Source organism: Solanum pennellii, chromosome 1, assembly GCF_001406875.1.
Source record: "Solanum pennellii chromosome 1, SPENNV200".
NCBI lineage: Eukaryota > Viridiplantae > Streptophyta > Magnoliopsida > Solanales > Solanaceae > Solanum > Solanum pennellii.
In genome coordinates this window covers 77,799,397-77,823,042 of record NC_028637.1, presented here as the reverse complement: position 1 = coordinate 77,823,042, position 23,646 = coordinate 77,799,397, and the positions used below count along the sequence as shown (strand labels likewise).

Below are 23,646 nucleotides of genomic sequence, written 5' to 3'. Positions count from 1 at the left end.
TTATCTTTCCTTGAAATACTTTTCATGGACATTCTAACTCATTACCATTTTGTGCATGTTGTGTGATTCATTCGTTCCCAAGCAACTCTTTTAATTTATCTATTTTCACACGGTATCGATTTATGATATTTATTTTCTCGATAGGTTCACAGCCCTAGACAATATGGTGCATGCTGATATACCGTGGTTTTACAATATTTTTAATGTATTTTCTTTAAGTTTAGTGTGTGTCCAAAAGCCTTTTGTATTGATTTTTATTTAAGTTTCTTTTTATTTGCAAGAAATCTGTCTAAAGATGAACGCGGAAGTTTTTGAGCAAGAAATGCAGAAAAGTTACCACCTATGGAGCTTGTGACGGTCCGTCGTGCCTGTGACGGTCCGTAGGTGGCATCGTAGTGAAGCTGCTGAAGAAAGATAGGGAAGTCTGACCAAGTGTGGGGTTTACGAAGTGCATGACGGACCGTCGTATCCATGACGTTCCGTCCTGCTGGTTCGTCGTGATGATCAGAGAAGTAATCCAGTACCCAAATTTCAAGAGTTTAAGTGTTATGGATCGGAGACCCTCGACGGACCGTCGTGCCTGTGATGGTCCGTCATACCTGTTCGTCGAGGGTAATGAAGAAACAACAAAAGGATCTGTAAAGTATAGGATGACGGAGGCCATGACGGTTCGTCGTGACCACGATGGCCCATCACGAGGTCCGTCGACCCAGCCGCGTTTTGACAGATTTTCAGCAAATAGAGTCCTTCTTTTAGTAGGTTCTTGTTTTTTTATAAATAGTTCAAAAAATCTCGTTTTTATGGTTAGACTCTCTTATGGTTAGACACTCTTATAGTTAGATTCTCTTATGTTAGACTCTTTGTTAGTAGACTTTGTGATTGTGATATACTTTTGAAGAATCTTTAGTCCTCGATTAATTTCAGTAATTGAGACACTTTTTCTGAAATTGATTGTTGGTGCATTTGTTGATTAATCAAGTGAACTTCTGGATTTTATTCTCTCATTGAAGTAAGTGCATGAATTTTTATATTACATATATGAGTATTGTGATTATGACTATGGGTATCTAAACTCCATAACTAGGGTTGTGGGAACCATAGGCGAATAATGAGGTAAAACCTAATTAAAATAACAATTCTAGAATAGTGTTTTGCATGTATTGATAATTCTTTCGTTTAGAAGTCTTTTTAACGGATGGCCAACGTTAGAACTCGCCTTAATGCTACTTGCCGGACCAAGGAGTAAGATAATAGAAAAAAATTATCAACATAGATTTAGTATATACTATCTAATAGGCTAGTATTGATTGGTACGAGGTAATAACTTAGTAAAATATCGAATACAATGCTTAATATGAGATAAAGGTAAGGGTTAGTATAGCAACACACGTAGCCGGACCAAGGTGCGGAATAAAATTTTTTAGATGCCGGACCAAGGATTTAGAAATACATAACTTATCACTTTGCATGCAAAATACTAGGAAAGAATTGTTATAGTTAGAATTATCAAGTTAGGAACCTGTGGGGAACACTTAAACCCTAGTTACTGTTATTAATTGATTAAACTCCAAGGTTTGATTCTGTTAGTTGATTACTTTAATTTAGTTAGTTATCTTTAGTTATTGTCTTTTGTTTTCTAAGGAAATAATTGACTAAATAATAGTAATAATAGATTGAAGTTAAGTCTGAACTATTTTATTCGTGGGAACGATCCCAACCTCATTAGTTGGGTTCTTTACTTGATACGACCGCTTTACTTCTTATTTGAGAAGTAAGTTTGAGCGTATCAAATTTTTGCCGCTGCCGGGAAAAGTATCTTTTAGATTAACTTAAACTTCTTACTAAAGTTTAGTCAATATTTTCTTGATTTTACTTTTCTATTGTTTTTTATTCTTGCAGAACTATCTTCCTTGTATGCCAAATACACGAAGAGGAAGGGAACCCTTGTATCCCTACGATCACGAATTAGAGCGTACACTATCCAATATGAATCGAAACTTAGGTATTGATGATGATGAACCGAACAAGAACATCCCAGCGCCGATTGATGTTCATGGTCAGTTATTACCCGATGATCCAGGTGAAAATCAACAAACGGGACAGAATCCCGCTCCATGCCCTCAAGAATACTACAGAGGCTATGATAATATAGCAGACTCTGATGGGCCACTTGTCTTGCCCCCTCTACCACCAGGACACACCTTTGTGGTAACTAGTAGCCTGATGCAACTGCTCACTGCCAGAGGTTTGTTTTCAGGGCTACCTTCTGAGGATCCACATGCCCATATAGCTAAGGTTAGGGCAGTGTGTAAAAGCTGTGTAGGGAGGCCTGTCTTGGACTTGGATGTAATAGGGCTAGGAGTGTTTCCTCTCTCACTGATGGGAGAAGCTGCTATATGGTTCACTAAGCTTCCTTATAACTCAATTTTCACTTGGAACCAACTAAGGGACGGTTTCTTATCACGCTACTACCCGATCTCCAAGAAACTAAACCACAAAGACAGAGTGAACAACTTTGTGGCACTACTAGGAGAGTCAGTTAGTAGTTCTTGGGATAGATTCACCTTATTTTTTAGAAGCATCCCCAATCACCGCATAGATGATGAGTCACTGAAGAAATACTTCTATCGGGGACAGAATGATAACAATAAAGCGGTGTTGGATACTATAGCGGGTGGTTCTTATGGGGAGTGTCCTTATGCTAAGATTGCCGAAAAGTTAGAGAAAATCTCCCGGAACTATAAAGCTTGGAGTACTAGGAAGTCGGATACTGGGAGAAATACCTTCGCAGTGCAATCCACTCACAACCCAGCCACAGATGAGATTCGTGAAGAGATGGCTCAGATGAGAACTGAGCTTGGGTTGGTATTAAAACATATCACTAGGATGCAGAAAAGATAAATGCAGTTAACTACTTGTCTAAACCATCACCACCAAATGATGAATGCTATTATGAGGAGAATTCCTATGCGGTAAATGAACAGCCGGGGGGTTTTCGACCGGGTGCCCAAGGCTCTAATCAGGAGAATTGGCGCCAAGGTCAAGGAAACCAAGGTCGGATCTATGGTAACTATAATCGGGAGGGTTATTATGTCCGAGATGAAAATTACAACTGCGACAACAACTTCAACAGGGGTAACTATGGTAACAGAAATGATAGGAATGGGCCCTATGTCCCTCCTCAAAATCGTGAAGTTACTCCTAGGGACGGTGGAGATAGTATGGCGCGAGTTAAGGATATGTTGCACAAGATGAGGAGGTTCGATGCTAATAATGAGGACATTAAAGAGTTGAGGAGTGATTTAGCGGGTATTGGGCAGAAAGTCGATACACGTGCAATATCGATTAAGCAGATTGAGTTGCAAATGGCCCAATTATCTACAACTGTGAACACACGGCAACCAGTCACTCTTCCTAGCAACACTATCCAAAATTCGAAAAATGACGGAAATTGTATGGCAATCAGTACTCGGGATGGTAAGCAGACCATTGACCCACCTATGCCGTCTAAGGAGAAAAAAATGATAAAAGATAATGATAAGGTGGTAGAGGGTAGTGGTGAAGTAGAAGATAACACTGGAAAAGATGTTGAAATGCCTATAAAGGTAATTTTCATGCCTAGACCACCACCACCCTTTCCTCAAAGATTAGTGAAAAAGACCGAGGATGGTAAATATCGACGTTTTATAACAATGTTGAAGCAGCTTTCTATAAATGTCCCTTTGGTAGAAGCTCTAGAACAAATGTCCGGTTATGCCAAGTTTATGAAAGATATGGTTACAAAGAAAAGATCGGTCACTTTCGAGGATGATGATAGAATGCAGCATTGTAGTGTTATTGCTACAAGATCTCTCGTACAAAAGAAAGAAGATCCGGGTGCATTCACTATTCCTTGTACAGTCGGGTCATTACATTTTGCGAAAGCATTATGTGATCTGGGGCAAGCATAAATCTCATGCCCCTCTCGATTTACAAGAAGTTGGATTTGGGTGACCCAAAGCCCACTGTGATGCGGCTACTGATGGCCGATCGAACAGTGAAAAGACCTATAGGGATACTCCACGATGTGCTAGTAAAAGTGGAGTCGTTCATATTTTCGGCAGATTTTGTTATCCTTGATTGTGAAGTCGATTTTGAGTGCCTATTATTTTGGGAGGCCATTCCTTGCTATGGGTAGAGCCTTAGTTGATATGAAAAAGGGGCAGATGGAATTTCGATAGAACAATGAAGAAGCGACCTTCAACATTTGTAGGTCCATGAAGCAGAGTGGTGAGATCCAATCGGTATCTGCTATATCCTACAAAGAAAAGATGAAGAAGCACCATGACCTAAAAAGTGAAAAACGAGAATTCATGGTTGGGGATTTGGTGCTTTTATACAATACTAGGTTGCGTTGGTTTCCGGGCAAGCTCAAGTCCAAATGGACTGGCCCTTACTTGATTACCACACTATTCCCTCATGAAGCAGTTGAGTTAAAACCAAGGAGGGTGTGCGGTTTAAGATAAATGGACAACGAATAAAACCCTATTTTGGGCATGCTGAATCGGTGAATGAAGGAATCGAGGCAGACCATCTTGATGAAGTCTGAGTAATCAAGCGTCTTCAGTCGTGCCGCAACGTTAAATCAGGCGCTTGTTGAGAGGCAACACAATACTTATAGTTTTCTTTCTAGTAATGGTAGCATCTTCTACTAATGGGTTTTAAATTTGTAGGCACATCACCAGAAATTCTGCAGAAAATCACACTGCAACAGTCACTGACGGACACATCGACGGACCGTCACGCACGCGACAGACCGTCACATGAATGCCAGGTACGTCTTTCAATTATTTTCGAAACTAGGGCACACGTGACGGTACTGATGACGGACCGTCGCATCTCCGACGGACCGTCATCGGGGTCTCGTTGCAGCATTAATGAGCATACCCAACCCGACCCGGTTGGGGGTAATTTGAAAAATTGGTAACATTTAAAAATCCCACCCCTTCATTTCACCCATTTCCCTCCCATTTCAACTTCCAACTTCCTACCTCCCTTCTCTATCAACCGATCGCTTCCCCAAATTCCCCAATTCCGGATATCTCCTTTCTACTGGTCGGAGTCGGTTGTTGTGTAACTGTTCTTGATCACCAAATACCTCCCTTGCTTGTTTTTCTCAAATTCTCAGGTATATGTCTCTGAAATCTACCCATTTACATTGCATTTTTGTTTATCAATTAGTATTAGCCTATTTCTTATTGATGGATCTTCATTCTTTGATCCAAATTTTGTCTGACCTAGGTTGAGAATCCTCAAAATTGCCTTGTTAAAACTCTAGAAATATGTGCTTTAGCATTGCTAGTTTACTATGTATTTGGGTTAGAAACATATAGGTTATCACTAAGTATTCAATGTGAGTCATAGGGGATGATTGTGGCGTCCCCAGTTCTGTCACTGAATGACAGAACGAGACCCCGATGACGGACCGTGGTACCCACGATGGACCATCATAGGGTATGTTTCAACATTCCACTGTACGTTTTCTGCAAGTGTCCACCAACGGATACATGCGACGGACCGTCGTTCCGACGACGGTCCGTCCTGCACAACAGTTCTGGTTGTCAGAGACCTTTTTTCTAAGGGTCTTCTGCTTTTTCTAAGTGTCCTCTGACGGACATATACGACGGACCGTCATACCCTCGACGGTCCGTCCTGCACAACCGTCGTGACGGTCAGATACCCATCTCCTCAAGGTCTCTATACTTTTTCTAAGTGTCCTCTGATGGACATCTACGACGGACCATCATACCCTCGACGGTCCATCCTGCACAACCGTCGTGTCGGTCAGAGACCTCTCTCCTAAGGGTCTCCACGACGGACATCGACAAAGGACCGTCATTGTCACGACGGTCTGTCCTTCTTATCCGTCATACTTGTCAGAGACTTTCCTTCAGGGGTCTCTACATCAACATAGTTGAAGTAAGACATGACGGACCCCATGACGGTCTGTCGTACTTACGACGAGCCGTCACCTGGTCTGTCGTGTTTCACGGTTACTGCAGAAAAGTCATTGCAGCTTAGCTCTTATATTTATTTTGTTTCGTTTTTGCTCGTCTTGTTTGTTCCTTCTTGTACTAATATTTGATTCTTTACAGGTACTATCTTTTATGGCACCAAAACAAGATCGAGTTTACGCACGTGGACGTTCAAAGTATATCGCCCCGTCTGCCCTCCTGGTCATAGGCTCTGATGATGAGCATGACCACGAGTACGTGCCCCCAGGCACTGCCACTCCATCACGATCTGCACATGCTACCAGAGTTACGCCCAAAAAGGTGGCATCCGGCGTAGTCACTTCCTCCCAGTCTGATGAGGAGCGCACACTGACCGGCACACCTTCTGGGTCAGCTACTCATGAAGAAGGAGCGTCTGGCTCCTTAGGAGTTTCGTGGTCGGAGGAAGCCTCAGGGTTCGCTGAAGTCCCTGCACCCGCCACAACTGCACAGTCTGCCTCGTCTAATGAGGCTGACAGTTCTGATTCCACTCCCGACTCACTGACTCGTGCTCTCACCTCGGTTGCCGACCAGCCCAACCAGTGGTGTGTTGACGGGCAATATCAAGTTTATTCAGATGCAAAGTTTCTGAATGATAAAGGAGTCATGACACGGACCCTTACACTGGAGAGTCGGGTCCTTACAGGTAGTCTCCCCACCATGACAGAGATCCACAATCACTTCACCAGGCACCGACTTGAGTGGACAGCGCGTTCTTTGGGCCGTTATAGTGAGGAGTTGGTCTGAGAGTTCTACACCTCCTACGTGGCTACTCTCAGATCATAGATAGATAGGCGGGCTGCCCCCGCCAAATAGGCCCCACTTGAGCATGTTCGAGAACGTGGCATTCAGGTCGATATCTCCCTGCCTGCCATCCGTCGGTATCTATACGGCGAGTATGTTGATGCCAATCGGACCCCTCTCACAGCTGAGTTTGACTACCGGTGGCAAATTGTAAAAGATGTCCAATTCTTGCGTGAGCCATCGCTGAGAGAGACCACCAAGATGTGGATGGCCCTGTACTTGTCTGTTGATGGAGAGAGTATCGACTGGGTAATAGAGCCGAACGGAGCCATCAAGAAGGCTAACTTGACCTTCACGGCTAAGTTCTTATGGTTGATTGTTCGCCACTGCCTTCCCCCACAGCTGCTGATAATATAGTCACATGGGATCGTGCAGTTCTGATGGCGGCGATGATAGCCGGGTTTGAGGTGGACTTCGCTTTGCTTCTACAGGCGGTAATGCACGATAGGGCTTTCAAGGTCACAACTACTTATCCATTTCCGTGCATGATATTTTTCCTATGCAGGTCCGCAGGTGTGCCCATCTGGCACATTGATTAGCTCAAGACTCTGCTGGGAACTTTTGATATCGGCCTCATCAGGGATGAGGCCAATAAGCTGGCTCCATGCAAAGGGCCCCGTCCAGAGTTGCCTCCACTTGGTGAAAATCTGGCTGATACGGTAGCACATGGTCACACGGCTACGCAGGCTACTTCTGAAACCACTACTACCCCGGTCTAGTCTATCCCGGGTAGTAGCACTGCCCCGAGCTCCTCTCGCTCAGCCCCTTTCCCCGCTCTGGTCCCGCTTGCTAGGGTCCAGAAACTAGAGGCACAGATGGCTAGACTTCTGCATCACATTCAGCCTTGGATGCAGAGGTCTATTGCTGAGGCAGAAGAGCGCTTGGAGCGTAAAATGGTCCAGCACACAGAGCGGAAGATCCTTGAGGTTCATCAGCCTTGGACGCTTTTGAGTTGCGGGTGCTAGCCCGGCCAGCCCCTCAGGTGGACGTGTCTACCCTTTAGGCTGCGGTCGAGACTCTTCGAGCGGACATTGATATGATCCTAGAGGCTAGGGTGCCTGAGTCTGAGGCCCCTTCTGCAGAGCTTGCTGAGGACACAGTGATGGCGGCCTTATTCGCCACTTCTGAGATTCCACCACCTCCCCCTAGAGAGCATGCCAAGAGGCGTAAGGGTCTAGAGGAGGATGAGGCTAGAGCACGGAAGAGGGAGCACCGTGAGATGGAGGCTGCGAGGAGAGCCTCGCTTGCTGATGAGAAAGCGCGTCAGATCAGGGCTGTAGAGTCAGCTGCTGGGGCATCTAGATCCAGAGATGTGGCTATAGCGGGAGGCACTGCTGATAGTGATGTTGCTGATGAAGACACTACTGAGGGTGTCCAGACTACAGAGGTTGTGGGTTTTGGGGAACCGGACCCACCAGCTTGCTGATCGTCGGCGCTTTGCGCCACATGTTTGCTTCAGCTACCAGTCTCGTATTTCAATTTTTTTATGCATTGGGGACAATTGCATGTCTTTTTGTTGGGGGTGGGGTAAATGGAAAGTGAGTGCTAGGGTGAAGTCTGAGTAGCCCAATTCACTATCCTATTTTGGGGTTTTCTTTCCTGTGTTCTTTTTCCCCAAGAGACTGATTATTTTTATTGTTGAACCGACATGTCTATATCTTGTGTACATAGTTTAACTCTGAAGCATGATGTCTAAAATGATATCCTGACAAAAAGAAAATGATGCATATCTAGGCATAATAATTGATAAATGTGAGGCTCTAAGCATGACATAGAGATACACCACTACATGACCCTAATTCTGAAATTCGAACTAGGTGTCTGATAATCTGGTAGAGTAATGAGATATCAAGCGAGTGTGAGGAAGATTTGAATAGTTCACTATTTGTACTGAGCTAGAACTTGCCTGGTTAGTCCTGCTAAAAGTAAGTTGTAATAGACAATTAGGAAAGGATCATAGACCCTTGTTTAATATAGCCCATTTTTAGCCTAAATAAAAAACCAAATGAAATTAACCCTTCTTTGATCCAAATAATTTGAGCTTAAACTCGACCTTTCTTTTTTACCCCAACTAATCTTTTCTGGGAATAATGTGTTGACCCTGGTCTCTCCTTGAACATGTGCTCCTCAGCTTATGCCAAAAAGCATAAGTTGAGGGTGGCTAATGCAGAAAACAACATTTTCATGGCCCTGACCCAACTTTGGGTATTGTGTACTTTGACTCATGGCAAAGCCATGAGTTGAGGGTGACTATTATGAGGAATGCTCTGGAAAGTAGGGTTGAAATAACAAAGAGAGAGAAAGAACAAAAGTAAAGTTACTTAAGAACCAGTTGAAATAAAAAAATACAATAAGTACAAGCAAGAAAAGAAGAGAGTCACTTACACAATTGAAGAAAGAAGGGAAACTAGCAAGGTGAAAGAATATGAGAAATTGAGCAAAATAAAATGATAAAAAGTGATATGTTTAGTCGATATGTCAAGAAGGGCAAAAAGTCACTAAATTATACCTAAATATACCCTACTTGACCCTGAGCCTATGTTACAAGCTAAGAAAGTCCTATCGTGATCCTAAAAGTTGTATAGCGAACTTCAAGCAATAAAAATAAGGGCAAGCTTATGGCAATATGTATGAATGAGTTGTGAATTTGTTCTGAGAGTGAGTGTTGAAAATAAATCATTATACTCAAACTGAAATCATTGTGTGAAAAATGAGGATGTTGTTTTGAAGTGACGACACTAGTTGCAATACCGAAAAATATTAGCACCTCGGTGAGAAATTGAAGAGGATAGGTGTCAGTGCTTGGTGAGTCTGTGCCATGATCTGATTCCACATAATTCAAGCCTAATAATGATAACATGCATAAATATGATGAGACTTATCGGGATGGATAGCCAAATGATTGCGAAAGCTAAAACATGGTTACTATTGTACAAAGATTTCGAAGTGAGTCATAGTGCGTCGCTTGAAGGCAAATAACGAATTTAAATTGAGGGTGTTGATATACCGTGGTTTCACAGTATTTTTACTGTTTTTTCCTTAAGTTTAGTGTGTGTCCAAAAGCCTTTTTTTATTGATTTTTATGTAAGTTTCTTTTTATTTGCAGAAAATCTGTCTAAAGATGAACGCAAAAGTTTTTGAGCAAGAAATGTAGAAAAGTTACCACCTACGGAGCTTGTGACCGTCCGTCGTGCCTGTGACGGTCCGTAGGTGGCATCGTAGTGAAGCTGCTGAAGGAACATAAGGAAGTCTGACCAAGTGTGGGGTTACGAAGTGCATGGCGGACCGTCCTGCTGGTTCATCGTGATGATCAGAGAAGTAATCTCAGTACCCAAATTTCAAGAGTTTAAGTGTTTTGGAACGGGGACCCTCGACGGACCGTCGTGCCTGTGATGGTCCGTCATACCTGTTCGTCGAGGGTAATGAAGAAAGCAGCAAAAAGATCTTTAAAGAATAGGATGACGGAGGCCATGACGACCCGTCGTGACCACGACGGCCCGTCACGAGGTCCGTCAACCCAGCCGCGTTTTGACGAATTTTCAGCAAATAGAGTCCTTCTTTTAGTAGATTTTTGTTTTTTATAAATAGTTCGAAAAACTTCGTTTTTATGGTTAGACTCTCTTATGGTTAGACATTCTTATAGTTAGATTCTCTTATGTTAGACTCTTTGTTAGTAGACTTTGTGATTGTGATATACTTTTGAAGAATCTTTAGTCCTCGATTAATTTCAGTAATTGAGACACTTTTTCTGAAATTGATTGTTGGTGCATTTGTTGATTAATCAAGTGAACTTCTGGATTTCATTCTCTCATTGAAGTAAGTGCATGAATATCTTATATTACATAAATGAGTATTGTGATTATGACTATGGGTAACTAAACTCCATAACTAGGGTTGTAGGAATCATAGGCGAATAATGAGGTTAAACCTACGTAAAATAACAATTCTAGAATAGTGTTTTGCATGTATTGATAATTCTTTCGTTTAGAAGTCTTTTTAACGGATGACCAACGTTAGAACTCGCTTTAATGCTACTTGACGGACCAAGGAGGTAGATAATAGAAAAAAAATTATCAACATAGATTTAGTATATACTATCTAATAGGCTAGTATTGATTGATACGAGGTAATAACTTAGTCAAATATCGAATACAATGCTTAATATGAGGTAAAGGTAAGGGTTAGTATAGCAACACATGTAGCCGGACCAAGGCGCGAAGTGAAATTTTCTAGATACCGGACCAAGGATTTAGAAATCCATAACTTATCACTTTGCATGCAAGATACTAGGAAAGAATTGTTATAGTTAGAATTATCAAGTTACGAACCTGTGGGGAACACTTAAACCCTAGGTACTGTTATTAATTGATTAACCTCCAAGGTTTGATTCTGTTAGTTGGTTACTTTAATTTAGTTAGTTATCTTTAGTAATTTAGAAATAAAAACCCCCCTTTTATTGTCTTTTGTTTTCTAAGGAAATAATTGACTAAATAATAGTAATAATAAATTGAAGTTAAGTCTGAACTATCTTCCTCGTGAGATCGATCCCAACCTCATTAGTTGGGTTCTTTACTTGATACGACCGCTTTACTTCTTATTTAAGAAGTAAGTTTGAGCATATCACATGTCCCCAATATTCAACTGGAAATACCATAGTCAATTTGGCAGATTTAATTTTATTTTCTCACTTGACACGAGTTGATGCTGAGAAAGAAAAAAAAACAAAAACTCAAAGAAACACAAGCACAAATGACACTAATGAAAGGGTTATGAAGGAAAAATTATGTCTTTAGAAGTAGTAAATAAATAAGAAAATGTTTAAATGAGTGAAAATAATCTTATCTGAAAGTACGTGACAACTTTAAAATATGACATGCATTTGGACTGAATGTTTGATCTTTTTCGAGTTGTCTGAACCTCAGGAAACAATGTTGCACCTTTAAGTATAACCTTGACTTTTATCATGATTGCGCTCATGTCAAGACAAAATGTCATCATTTGATCAGTAGTGCCTTTCATGATTTTTCACCAATAAGACATTCTAATCTTTGTCACTCAACTAACCATCATCTTATAGTGCCCGTAAGGGTTTTCACTCACAAAACTCTCTTCTTCATTTTCTCCCATAGTTCGCCTACATAATGTCTCAACCTTTAGAGAACTGAAGAACATGATTATCTTTTTATTGAGTGATTAGACCGAACCCCAATGAAGGGTTGCCTACGTATCCTTTTAGTAATTAGGTCAAACATAGTTCAATGAACTTTTCGAGTTTTTTTTCATTTATTTTATTTTATTTTTTTGATTTTTTTATTTTAAAGCACCAGACCAGTGGTTTTTTAGATAAAAAAAAGGATTCATTTTTATCTCCTCATCATAAAAATGACAAGGAGTGCTAAATGTAGTATCTCTTGATCGAATCTGCATTGACAATCGTGTCAATCGCCTTTCCCTCTCCGCCAATTGCAAAACTCCTTTGTATAAAACTTGCTTAATAACATAAGGGCCTTGCCAATTTGGAGCAAACTTTCCCTTGGCCTCGTCTTGGTGGGGAAGGATACATTTCACAACAAGTTGAACCCACTTCAAAATTTCTTGGGCGTACTTTCTTATTATAAGCCCGAGTCATCCTCTGTTTATATAATTGACCAAAACAAATTGATGTCAATCGTTTTTCTTCTATCAGTGCTAATTGTTCTAACCTCGTTTTAACCCATTATATATCCTCATTTTTGCTTCAACAATGGTTCGAAGAGAAGGGATTTCAACTTCTGCAGGTATGATAGCCTCAGTTCCGTAAACCAATAAGTAGGGAATTGCACCGACTGACGTACGAACAGTCATGTGATATCCCATGATAGCGAAGGGTAATTTCTCATGCCACTGTATAGATCCTTGCACCATTTTCCTATGAATCTTCTTGATGTTTTTATTCGCAGCTACAACAGCCCCATTTGCTTTGGGACGATAAGGGGTTGAATGACAATAAACAATTTTAAATTGCTCAAAAAATTCCTTCATCAAGTGGCTGTTGAGATTCATTGCATTGTCTGTAATAATGATTTTTGGTATGCCAAAATGACATATGATGTTGGAATGAACGAAGTCCACCACCGCTTTCTTGGTAACTGATTTGAATGTGACAACTTCTACCCATTTGGTAAAGTAATCGATGGCAACTAAAATAAATCGATGACCATTAGATGCTTTCGGCTCTATTGGCCCAATAACGTCTATTCTTTATGTAACAAAAGGCCACGGAGCAGACATAGGATGTAACTCTAAAGGGGGTGCGTGAATCAAGTCGCTATGAATTTGGCACTGATGGCACTTGCGAACAAATTGGAAACAATCTCGCTCCATGGTCAACCAATAGTATCCTGCCCAAATAATCTTTTTTGCTAGGACGTAACCTTTCATGTGTGGGCCACATACCCCTGAGTGTACCTCGTTCATAATTGTTTCCGCCTCTTGAGTATTCACACATCGTAATAAATTCAAATCCGGAGTCCTTTTATACAAGATATCGCCACTTAAGAGGAACCCATTGGCGAGTCACCTAATAGTTCTTTTTTTATCTCTATCAGCATGCAATGGATATTATTTAGATTTTATAAATTGTTTGATGTCGTGATACCAAGGCTCACCATCTGCCTCTACCACAATTATATTACAATAACCAAGTTGATCCCTAACTTGGATTTCCAACGGGTCAATGTAGGTTTTACCTGGGTATGGAAGCATCGATGCTAGGATCAGCCAACTCATTGTGAAACCTGGGAATATATCTAAATTCAATGGACTTGAACTTTTTGATGAGATTTTTTAAACATTGTTTGTACGGTATGAGCTTGATGTCTCGAGTTTCCCATTCGCCTCGAGCTTGTCGAATGAGCAAGTCGGAATCCCCCAAGACTAAGAGCTCATGTACATCCAGATTCATTGCCATATTCAAACCCATGATGCAAGCTTCGTATTCTGTTGTGTTGTTGGTAGAAAAGAATCGAAGTCATGCTGTGGCAGGATAATGACAACCGTTTGGTGAGATAAGAACTGCCTCAATTCCCACTCTATTTTTGTTGACAGGCCCATCAAAATATAATTTCCATACGAGGTCATTATTCAGGAATTTCTTCCTCGATAGAGCTGATCTCTTCATCAGGAAAGTATGTCTTTAAGGGTTCGTATTCATCATCAATCGGATTCTCTGCCAGATGATCGGCCAACGCTTATGTTTTCATAGCGGTGCGAGTAACATACACAAAATCAAATTCGATAAGCAAAATCTGCCATTTTTCCAACCTACCCGTCGACATGGCTTTTTGAAAAATATATTTCAGAGGATCCATTCGAGATATGAGGTAAGTGGTGTAGGACAAAAAATAGTGCTTCAATTTTTGGGCGACCCAAGTTAAAGCACAACATGTTTTTTCTAATAGAGTGTACTTTGCCTCATAGGATGTGAACTTTTTGCTCAAGTAATAGATAGCTTGTTCCTTTTTCCCCTTGACGTCATGTTGTCCTAGAACACAACCAAAGGAATTATCTGTCACCGAGAGGTATAAAAACAAAGGCCTACCAGGCTCTGGGGGACCAGTACCGGAGGATTTGCTAAATATTTCTTAATTTTGTCAAAAGCCTTTTGACACTCACTTGTCCATTTAATAGCAGCATCCTTTTTCAATAACTTGAATATCGGCTCGCATGTATTAGTGAGTTGAGAGATGAATCGGCTGATATAGTTTAACCTTCCTAGAAAACTCATGATTTCAGTTCTGGTTTTTGGAGGTGGCAATTCTCGAATGGACTTTATCTTGGAGGGGCCTAATTCAATGCCTCTTCGGCTAACTATAAATCCCAAAAGCTTGCCAGATGGAACTCCAAATGCACATTTAGCCGGATTAAGCTTTAGATTGTACTTTCTCAACCATTAGAAAAATTTCCTTAGATCAGGCACATGGTCAATTTGCGTTCTAGACTTAATGATGACATCATCGACATATACCTCAACTTCTTTATGCATCATGTCATGGAATATGGTAGTCATAGCTTTTATGTAGGTTGCCCCTACATTTTTTAGACCAAATGGCATGACCCTATAACAATATGTACCCCACAGGATGGTGAAAGCAGTTTTTTCTGCATCTTTTTCATCCATGAGAATTTGGTGATATCCGGAGTAGCAGTCTACGAAAGATTGAATCTCGTGTTTAGCACAATTGTCAACCAAGATATGACTGTTGGGTAGTGGAAAATTGTCTTTTGGACTTGCTTTTTTAAATCTCTATAATCAACACAAACTCTGATCTTTCCATCCTTTTTTGGTACTCGCACAACATTAGCCAACCAAGTAGTGTATTGGACGACCCTGATCACTTTTACACTCAGTTGCTTCATGATTTCCTCTTTGATTTTATCGCTCATATCTGTCTTAAATTTTCTCTGCTTTTGCTGGACATGTGGAAAATCAAGATGTATGGGAAGTTTGTGAACTACCAAATCAGCACTTAACCCCGGCATGTCATCGTATGACCAATCGAAGACATCTTTGTATTCAATTAAAACTTGAATTATGTCGTCTCGAATATTTTGATCGACATGAATACTTATATTTATTTCTTTCACTTCTTCGGGAGTTCCCAAATTAACCACCTTCGTTTCACTTAAATTAGGTTTAGGCTTATTTTCAAATTGATCCAAACCCCTTTTTATTTCTTCATCTTCATCATATTCCTTAGACTTAGGATTCATTGTTATGAGATTAGAGAACTTTTTAGGATCTAATTGTAAACTCCGCATGCATGTCATATTATTAAAGTTAACGTAACTAAAAATGAAAATAAGATGACAAATATTAGAAAGAGTAGGAACAAAGAAGATGACTAGAACTTCATTGCATTTAATGGGAAAGGATAGAAGGTCTAACAACAAAACGAAACAGCTAGAATGTTTGAATTATAACCCTGAGAATAATCCAAGAAAACAAAATAAAAAAACAACAAAACAAAACTACCATGACTCCTTTCTTGTAGGGATAGGAGTGGCTTTCCAGTTATTGAGTTGGACATTCGGGCCGATAAACTGCACATCCATATGACTAGTGCCCTCACCCCTCTGAGTCATGTTTACCTCATAAAACATTTCCTTGATACCTTGACACATTTTATCCACATCATTTTGGATAGGTAAGTCTAGACACGGTTCACCTCGAGATTTAATGAAAGATTGAGCAATATGGGGGGTCGGCTTCGACAGATTCCAAGCATTTCTTTTACGATCTTTTGCCCATTTTCTATCAAATCTAGTTGGATTGAAACCCAAACCAAATGTATCTTGATTACCCATTGGACTGATAGGATTCACAATTCCTTGCAACGACAAACCTAATCCATTTTCAGGTTCATAGCCGTTTTGTACCATTTGAGCCACCACCATGACTGAAGTAGAGGACAGACGAGGTTGGAGGATAGGCTTTCCTTCTAAGAAGTGATTAACCGTTATTATATCCAAAGCCTAATAGTTGAGGGATTCACAACCTCTTTTAGCCTCAATGCATGGTATTGAAGGATCTCGGGTGATTGGGAGATCAACTTCACCATGGACAATGATTTCTTGTTTGTCATGTTCAAACTTGACCACTTGGTGTAGAGTAGACGGCACAGCTCTAGCCATGTGGATCCATGGCCTACCCAAAAGCAGATTATAAGACGTGTCCATGTCTATAACTTGGAAAGTGATTCCAAACTCCGCTGGTCCAATTGCAACAATTAAGTATAGTTCACCAAGAGTATCCCGTTTTGCACCATCAAATGCCCGTACACAAACATTGTTAGTACGAATCCTATCAGTGCTGATTTTCAAGCTTTGTAGAGTGGAAAGAGGGCATATGTCTACACCTGATCCTCCATCGACCATGACTCTCTTCACATAGTGTTCTTCACATTTCACGGTTAAATGTAGAGCCCTATTATGTCCAGATCCTTCCAAGGGCAATTCATCATCAGTGAAAGTGATTCTATTTACCTCAAAAATTTGATTGACCATCTTTTCCAAGTGACTTACTGTAATATTTTCTGATATATGTGCCTCATTCAAAATTCTGGTCAACACTTCACAATGTTCTTTAGAATGTATGAGAAATGACGATAAAGAGATTTGAGCAGGCGTTTTCCTCAACTGATCTATAACAGAATAATCTTGAGCTTTCATCATTTTTAGAAACTCTTCAGCATCTTCCTCAGTGACTGGTTTTTTTATCGGCAACTGATTTTCTTTGATTTGTTTGTCCCTCTTTAATTCTTCCGGAGCATAACATCTTTCGGAACGAGTTAAGCCTCTTGTTTCATTTGTTTCTTTGATAATCTCCTTTCCCTTGTGAGTAACGACGACTTTGTTGTAGTTCCACAGAATGACCTTGGTGTTTGTGATCGGAAGTTGTGTTGCAATTTGTATCACAACTGGCTCTTTCATACTTTCTTGATTTTGATCAAACATTGAAAATTTACCAGGAATGTAGCATTTTGGTTCATTCAACGGTACGTCTTCTCTTTTTATAGATTCAGGGACATACAACACTAGCTTCCTCGATTTCCCAATATTCGAACATGCACCTTTAACAATTATCGGTGCCCTTTGTATGGGTTCTAAAACCATACTAGACTCTTCTTTTGAAACCTTGCTTTCCACTTTTGTTCTACTTGTTTGCTCATAATCTTCAAAAATGTCAACCATCCCCACAACACACTCATTATTATGAGCAGGGAGTGGGTTATTGGTGACATTGGGTGCTTCCTCATTGCGTACCTCGATTACCTTATCCTCGATTAACTTCTCAATGACTCTTTTTAGGGTCCAACAATTCTCTGTGCTATGACCTAGAGCGTTGGCGTGATACTCGCATATAACAGTTGTATCAAAACCTCTTGCATTTGGATTGACAACGTACGGATTGACAGGTTTAACCTGTCTCGATTGTATTAATTTTCATAACAAACTCGTATACGATTCCCAAATTGGGATAAAATTTTCTTTTCGACCTTGTTCTCTCGTATAGTTTGTCCAGGGACGTGGATTGTATGGCGCCTGGAAATTTTGTTATTGGGGGCGAGAAACTTGTGGGGCAGGCCCCCACCATTGTTGGCGCGAAGGAGGCCGGACATATGCCTGAGTATTTAGAACTGCATATTGGGACGGGTAATAATGCTGAGGAGAATTATATTGTTCTTGTTGGACTTGACCATAAGGATTGTTCATGCCCAATTGAACACCTCTCGATCCAGATGCTCTCATGGACCCTTCCTCCTTTTTTCGATTGGTAAAATTACCGGATCCACTTTGTATTGCTTGTGTGGTAGCTCTAATGGCTGCTTGACTCACAATCTTACCCGACTTTATGCCATTCTCTACCATTTCTTCGATCTTAATCGCTTCGGCGAAAGGCTTACCCGTTGCGGCGAGAAGATAATGAAAGTAGTCAGGTTCTTGAGCTTGGAGAAAAACATCAACTAACTCATAGTATTTCATCGGCGGTTTGACTGTAGCCGCCTGCTCCCTCCATCTTATGGCATATTCTTTAAAACTTTCTGATGGCTTTTTTTTCATATTAGCTAGGGAATTGTGATCGGGAATAATATCGATATTGTGTTGAAATTGTTGGACAAAATCTTGCGTCATATCATCCCAAACGTGCCAATGAGAAATATCCTGATCGATAAACCATTCTGATGCTACGCCCGTTAAAATCTCTACAAAGTAAGCCATAAGAAGTTCTTCTTTTCCTCTGGCTCCCCTCAACTGATTACAAAATCTTCTCAAATGAGCCACTGGATCGCCATGACCATTATAATTATCAAACTTTGGAGTTTTGAACCCTAAAGCCAAGTGAACAACTGGAAACATACATAAGTCCTTAAATGAGACACTTTTGTGTCCTCTCAGACCTTGCATATTCCTTATGTTTTGTTCCAAACTCCTCATTTTCCTTGCAATTTCTTCATGTTCCTCATTCTTAATGTTTTTCTCAACCTCAACGGGAGAACTGTATTGGTGGTGGTAAGAGTTAGGAACATTGGAAGTTAATTTAGGGGCATAACCTTGGCCGTATTGATCTTTGAGTATAGGGTCATCATTGGACTTTTGTACCAGTGTCGGTTGAGGAATTGTATTAGTTTGGACAGTAGGCATGAAAAGTGGATTATTCATCTTTGATGGTTTCAACGGGTTTTCTGAGGAAGTTCCGGCAGTATTAGATGTGTTAATGTAGGGTCCAAACCCAGGTGGATAAACCGGGTCACTTGTTGACACTTGGATGGGGAATGGCATATTCGCATTCAAATATTCTCGAATTGAAGGCAGAGGAGCTTGCCCATTCATCCAAGCTTCGTACATTTCGGTCATTTGTTGTCTTAACATTTTCACCTCTTCTGTAGGTACCGATTCTTGCGCAACCATTTGGGTTTGTGCGTCTTCATTTTCTGACTCTGTTCCGTCTTTATGTGTCATTTTTTCTTTCCCTTTTGATCTTGTGTTATATTGATGAGATACGAGCTCTCCTCACAAACCAACCACCTTTTAAACTCTCTAAATTCTCATATATATAAAAAAAAAACATGTGTTAGGATTCAATATATTGAGGATATTAAATTCACGTTGTATGTTATGCACCTAGATTATTCATATGTCTATAATGTGTTTTGGAAGACTTTTATGTTTCATCCCGGCTTTGAACGACTTGCTTATGTCATTTGGTCCCCTACTTTACTTACTTGAATAATTTGAATGCATTTTGATCAAACCTATTAAAGGTTGCCTACGTATCATGTTTGAACATGAATCACATCATTACGTAGTTCATGTGGATAAATTTCTTTGAAAAGAAAAATACGATATTTGTTTAACTTCAAAATGAAAATACCATTCAAATCAAAATGACCAAAATGAAAACATCAAAGTAATTAAGATTAAAACAAAATTTGACGAACTAAAAAGAAAAAATAAATAAAAAAATCCATCTCCGACATTTCTTGATCATCAATTGCCCCCTAGGCTAGAGTAGACCTTGAACAAAGCTTTCAGCAGATGTGGGGCTAGTGCACGCGCCTCTCGACCCAGGCTCTCATCACTTCGATGGAGATGACCACTATAAACATCAATCAAGCTTTCTGTCAACTGAAACACTTGTCCTTTCATTTCCTCCATATTCTCGTGAAAATTCTGCAACCATTCTTTAGTAGTGACAACTGCATCACTCAGATGCTCTTCATGTGCTTGAAGCTCTTCAATTTGGTTGTGAAATTCTTCACGCTCTTCCATCCATTGATTTCTTTCGGTCGTCACTTCTGCTTGATACAATGTGAAACGGTTTGCTATGTCCCTTTCTCGTCCCATAGAAGCTTTTAATTGATTTTGTAACCTAGCTTGTGCATGTATTAAGAGACACTTTTATTTCTTATTCTCTTCCTCCTGTTGCTCCATAGCACCTGTGACAATGCCCAAATCTTCATGTAGGGTTCGAATAGTAGATAGATGCTTCTTTTCAATACTTTTTTCAATCAATGTAACTCTTTCCTCGAATATTACATCACGTCGAGCCAACTCTTCTTTAAAAATTTTTAGGTAATTGTTTAGGATATCTAAAGTAGACCTATAATTTCTTTCCACCTCAAATCGGGCTTGCTTGATTCTTACTTCAATTTCCTCTTATCGATCTATGATTTCTCGCGCTGATCCTTCGGACATTACTTTGAGAGGGGCTTGATCAAAGAACCAATAGAGGTATAAGGGGTCAACTTCTCCTTCAACGCGATCATCAACCGTAGATTTCGAACTTAAAGTTCGACTACCACCTCAAATCTTTTGGGCTTCTGATTCTCGATCTCGATCTTCAAATGTCATCTCCCACACAAAATTCCGCGTATCCTCGGCTTTAGGTAAAATTTGTTTTTGTCCTAGTTGACGTAGAACTTGGAGGGCTATGTATGGTTGGAACCCGCGAAGGCCTGTCAGAACAAAGAATGGACGATAGGAAGACATAACAATTACCTCACTAGCAGGGAACCAATGATAGTTCCATGTAATTTTAGATGCCGTCAATTTAAGAAGATAATGTCTCCATACTTTGACACCTTTTGGCAATTTGTCTCATAATTCTTTCATTCTGTCTGATGGTTCAAAATATAATTCGTCCAATCGGATTTGAAATCTTTTGCAAAACGATGGCGATATAGATGCTCCAAAAACCACATTTGCAATAAAATGCTACAACCTTCAAAAAATCTCCCCCCCCCCCTCTACATTTAGTCAAAGCACGATAAATATCAGCCAACATCATCGGCAATATAGTGGATTTTCTTTTCTTCATCATAACAGTGACTATTCCTGACAGACGAATATCGATTTTTTTATCCTTCCTTGAAAAACCATAGCTCCCAAGAATGCCACCATGAATGCTTCTTGTCTATGTTTTTCCCAAGTAGGGAGGTGTTGTCCATTTTTAAGTTGTTTCCCATTGCTTGAAAATCCTTCCTTCTTTCCATATCTTGAGTACAAAAATTTCAAAGAACCAACCCATTATCAAAACACTCCTTATGAGGATGGATGATGTGCATCTGTTCTAGAAATTTACCTCTGCTAACACTCCTAGGGGCTATCAGTGTTTTAGTTCGAAGATCCTGGCCTAAACCTGTGAAACCACCCAATTCTTCTAATGTAGGCGTCAACTCAAAATTACTAAATCGAAACACATTGTTTGTGGAATCCCAAAACGGGATCAAAGCCTCGATCAAACCTCTGTCAGGACTATATCTCATGATATCTATAAGGAAACCAAGATGTTTGAATATCTCAGTCCGCCTAAATTCATGCATATCGTTCCACCAATTCATTAGTAATTGTGGGGTTTTATTCGTGATCATGAACTTTGGGGGATCATTGACCATTTTGACTACTTCATCCTTTGGTCTTTTATCACACCTCATAGATCCCATGATTACCTGGTTGAGAAAAAGAAATTCGGGATTTAACTATGAAATTTTGATAATTTGAAATTATTTATTGAAGTAGTTAAACAATAAAAATGATTCAGAATGTCTAAAGTGATTATTGATTCAGGTTGTTTTTTAAAAGAATGATCAGATAAAGAGACAATTTTGATAAAAAAAGAGAAAGAAAAATAAAACGATGTGTACATGTACAATTTAAGAGACATATATACATATATTATTATTATTATTTTTATTATTTATACATTATTATAAAAGCGAAAATAAAATTGAGGATTAGGTGTGTATGTATATAAATGTGTATTAATTTGTTTATTTTGAATCATTGGTTGAAAATGGATAGAAAATAAATATTTATTTCTTTAGTCAGTTATCCTGAAGCCGGTCAACATTTTATTACAGTCCTCCACATGACGCAACAAGTAGCACAAAAATGCACATGATGGTCTCACGTAAAGGTACGTGTCCTAGTCAAATTGGGCCCCTATGCCGAATCTCGCTAAGTTACATGCACATGATGCAAATAAATCGGAACCTAGTAAGGATATCACGTCTGAAAGTTTCAGTTCTACTAAGGTTTAACTTGTGGAGAAAAAATATCTAGACTGACTGTAAAACGAGCGAACAACTCGAGTCAGGGAGTAGCAACGTACCGGTAGCAACGCTTTCCGGCTTTGAGCATGGGTGCTTCCCATCCTAATACATATTTATCTTAAAGTTCTTCACCATGGATCGAAGATCCACTAGCTATCTTGATAAAAGCGGGGTGCAGTCGCGATTCCCATATTATTATTATAAAAGACTCAGAATGGTTCGTGAGAGAAGACAATTATAATCCAATTCAAATATTATCAAAATATTAAATAAATTATTAGCATATTAAGTTAAATAAATACAATATCCAAAAGCGTAAATATATAAATCATAGTCATACATAAATCAATATTTAAAGCTCGAATTCTAGTTAGTGATCCCCAGCGGAGTCGCCATCTGTCACGCCCCTTTTTTCTCTCAATATTTTAATTTTTATTTATTTCGAAAAAAAGAGTTTTCCAATTAAAGTGACATTTTGAAAAGGGATAATTATTATTCAGAGTCGCCAGTTGTAATTGAGTTTTGGTGTTCCAAGTCACCGTATTTAAATCTCTAATCAAAATAAAATTTGACTCTATATTTTTTATTGGTCTACGAATTAAAAATCCGGGTAAGGAATTCTGTTGACCGAGGGGAAGGTGTTAGGCACCCTTCGAGTCCCGTGGTTCTAGCACGGTCGCTTTATTAACTTTGGTATGACTTAACTTAATTTTTGCATATTGTATTATTTTAACTTAAAAATAAAATTGTTATTTATCCTCAGATTTATTCTAAACTTTTTTGAAACTGGCTTATTTATTTTAAATGGTCTTTTTTTATTTTTTTTGTGCGTCCATTAATTTTAAAGTTGAACATCCGTATATTTTTTTTCTGCTTATATTTTTGTATGTTTTTAATTTTTAATGTTATTATAGGTAGAATATATTTAGATATCTAGTTTCTAAGAATTAGTGTTTGTGTAGGAAGGAGATATTTAGAGTTCAAGTTAATTTAGGATTATATATTTATTTATTTGTTTTAAATTTAAAATAGGAAAATAAAATTTTATAAGATTTGAAGTTAGTTTTATCAAGAAATCATAAATAGATTAGGAATATCTTTTTTTTTTAATAAAAATTTTTCCTTTTATTATTATTATTATTATTATTATTTTGCACGTTTTTTTTTGTTTTAATTATATATATATATATATATATATATACACATATATATATATA

The 23,646-nt window shown here is 39.3% G+C and overlaps 1 protein-coding gene and 2 pseudogenes across 1 annotated transcript; all 3 read right to left on the bottom strand.

The window, feature by feature from the left end:
• Positions 1 to 12,533: 12,533 nt before the first annotated feature.
• Positions 12,534 to 13,797, bottom strand: LOC114075544 (annotated as a pseudogene).
• Positions 13,798 to 16,349: 2,552 nt separating this feature from the next.
• Positions 16,350 to 19,337, bottom strand: LOC107023462. Its single transcript, XM_015224162.1, has 2 exons — positions 17,949 to 19,337; positions 16,350 to 17,798 (listed from the first exon to the last, which is right to left on the bottom strand). The coding sequence occupies exons 1-2, from the start codon at positions 19,335 to 19,337 to the stop codon at positions 16,350 to 16,352; spliced, it is 2,838 nt and encodes a 945-aa protein (XP_015079648.1).
• A 1,898-nt stretch (positions 19,338 to 21,235) lies between these two features.
• On the bottom strand, positions 21,236 to 22,530 carry LOC107023452 (annotated as a pseudogene).
• Positions 22,531 to 23,646: the final 1,116 nt, after the last annotated feature.

Excerpts from the sequence above, each read along its gene's own strand:
- LOC107023462 (XM_015224162.1), bottom strand. The coding sequence starts at position 19,337 with ATGACACATAAAGACGGAACAGAGTCAGAAAATGAAGACGCACAAACC. Across the intron at positions 17,799-17,948 it reads GGTGGGGGCCTGCCCCACAA|GTTAAACCTGTCAATCCGTA; the intron begins GTTTCTCGCCCC and ends CAATCGAGACAG.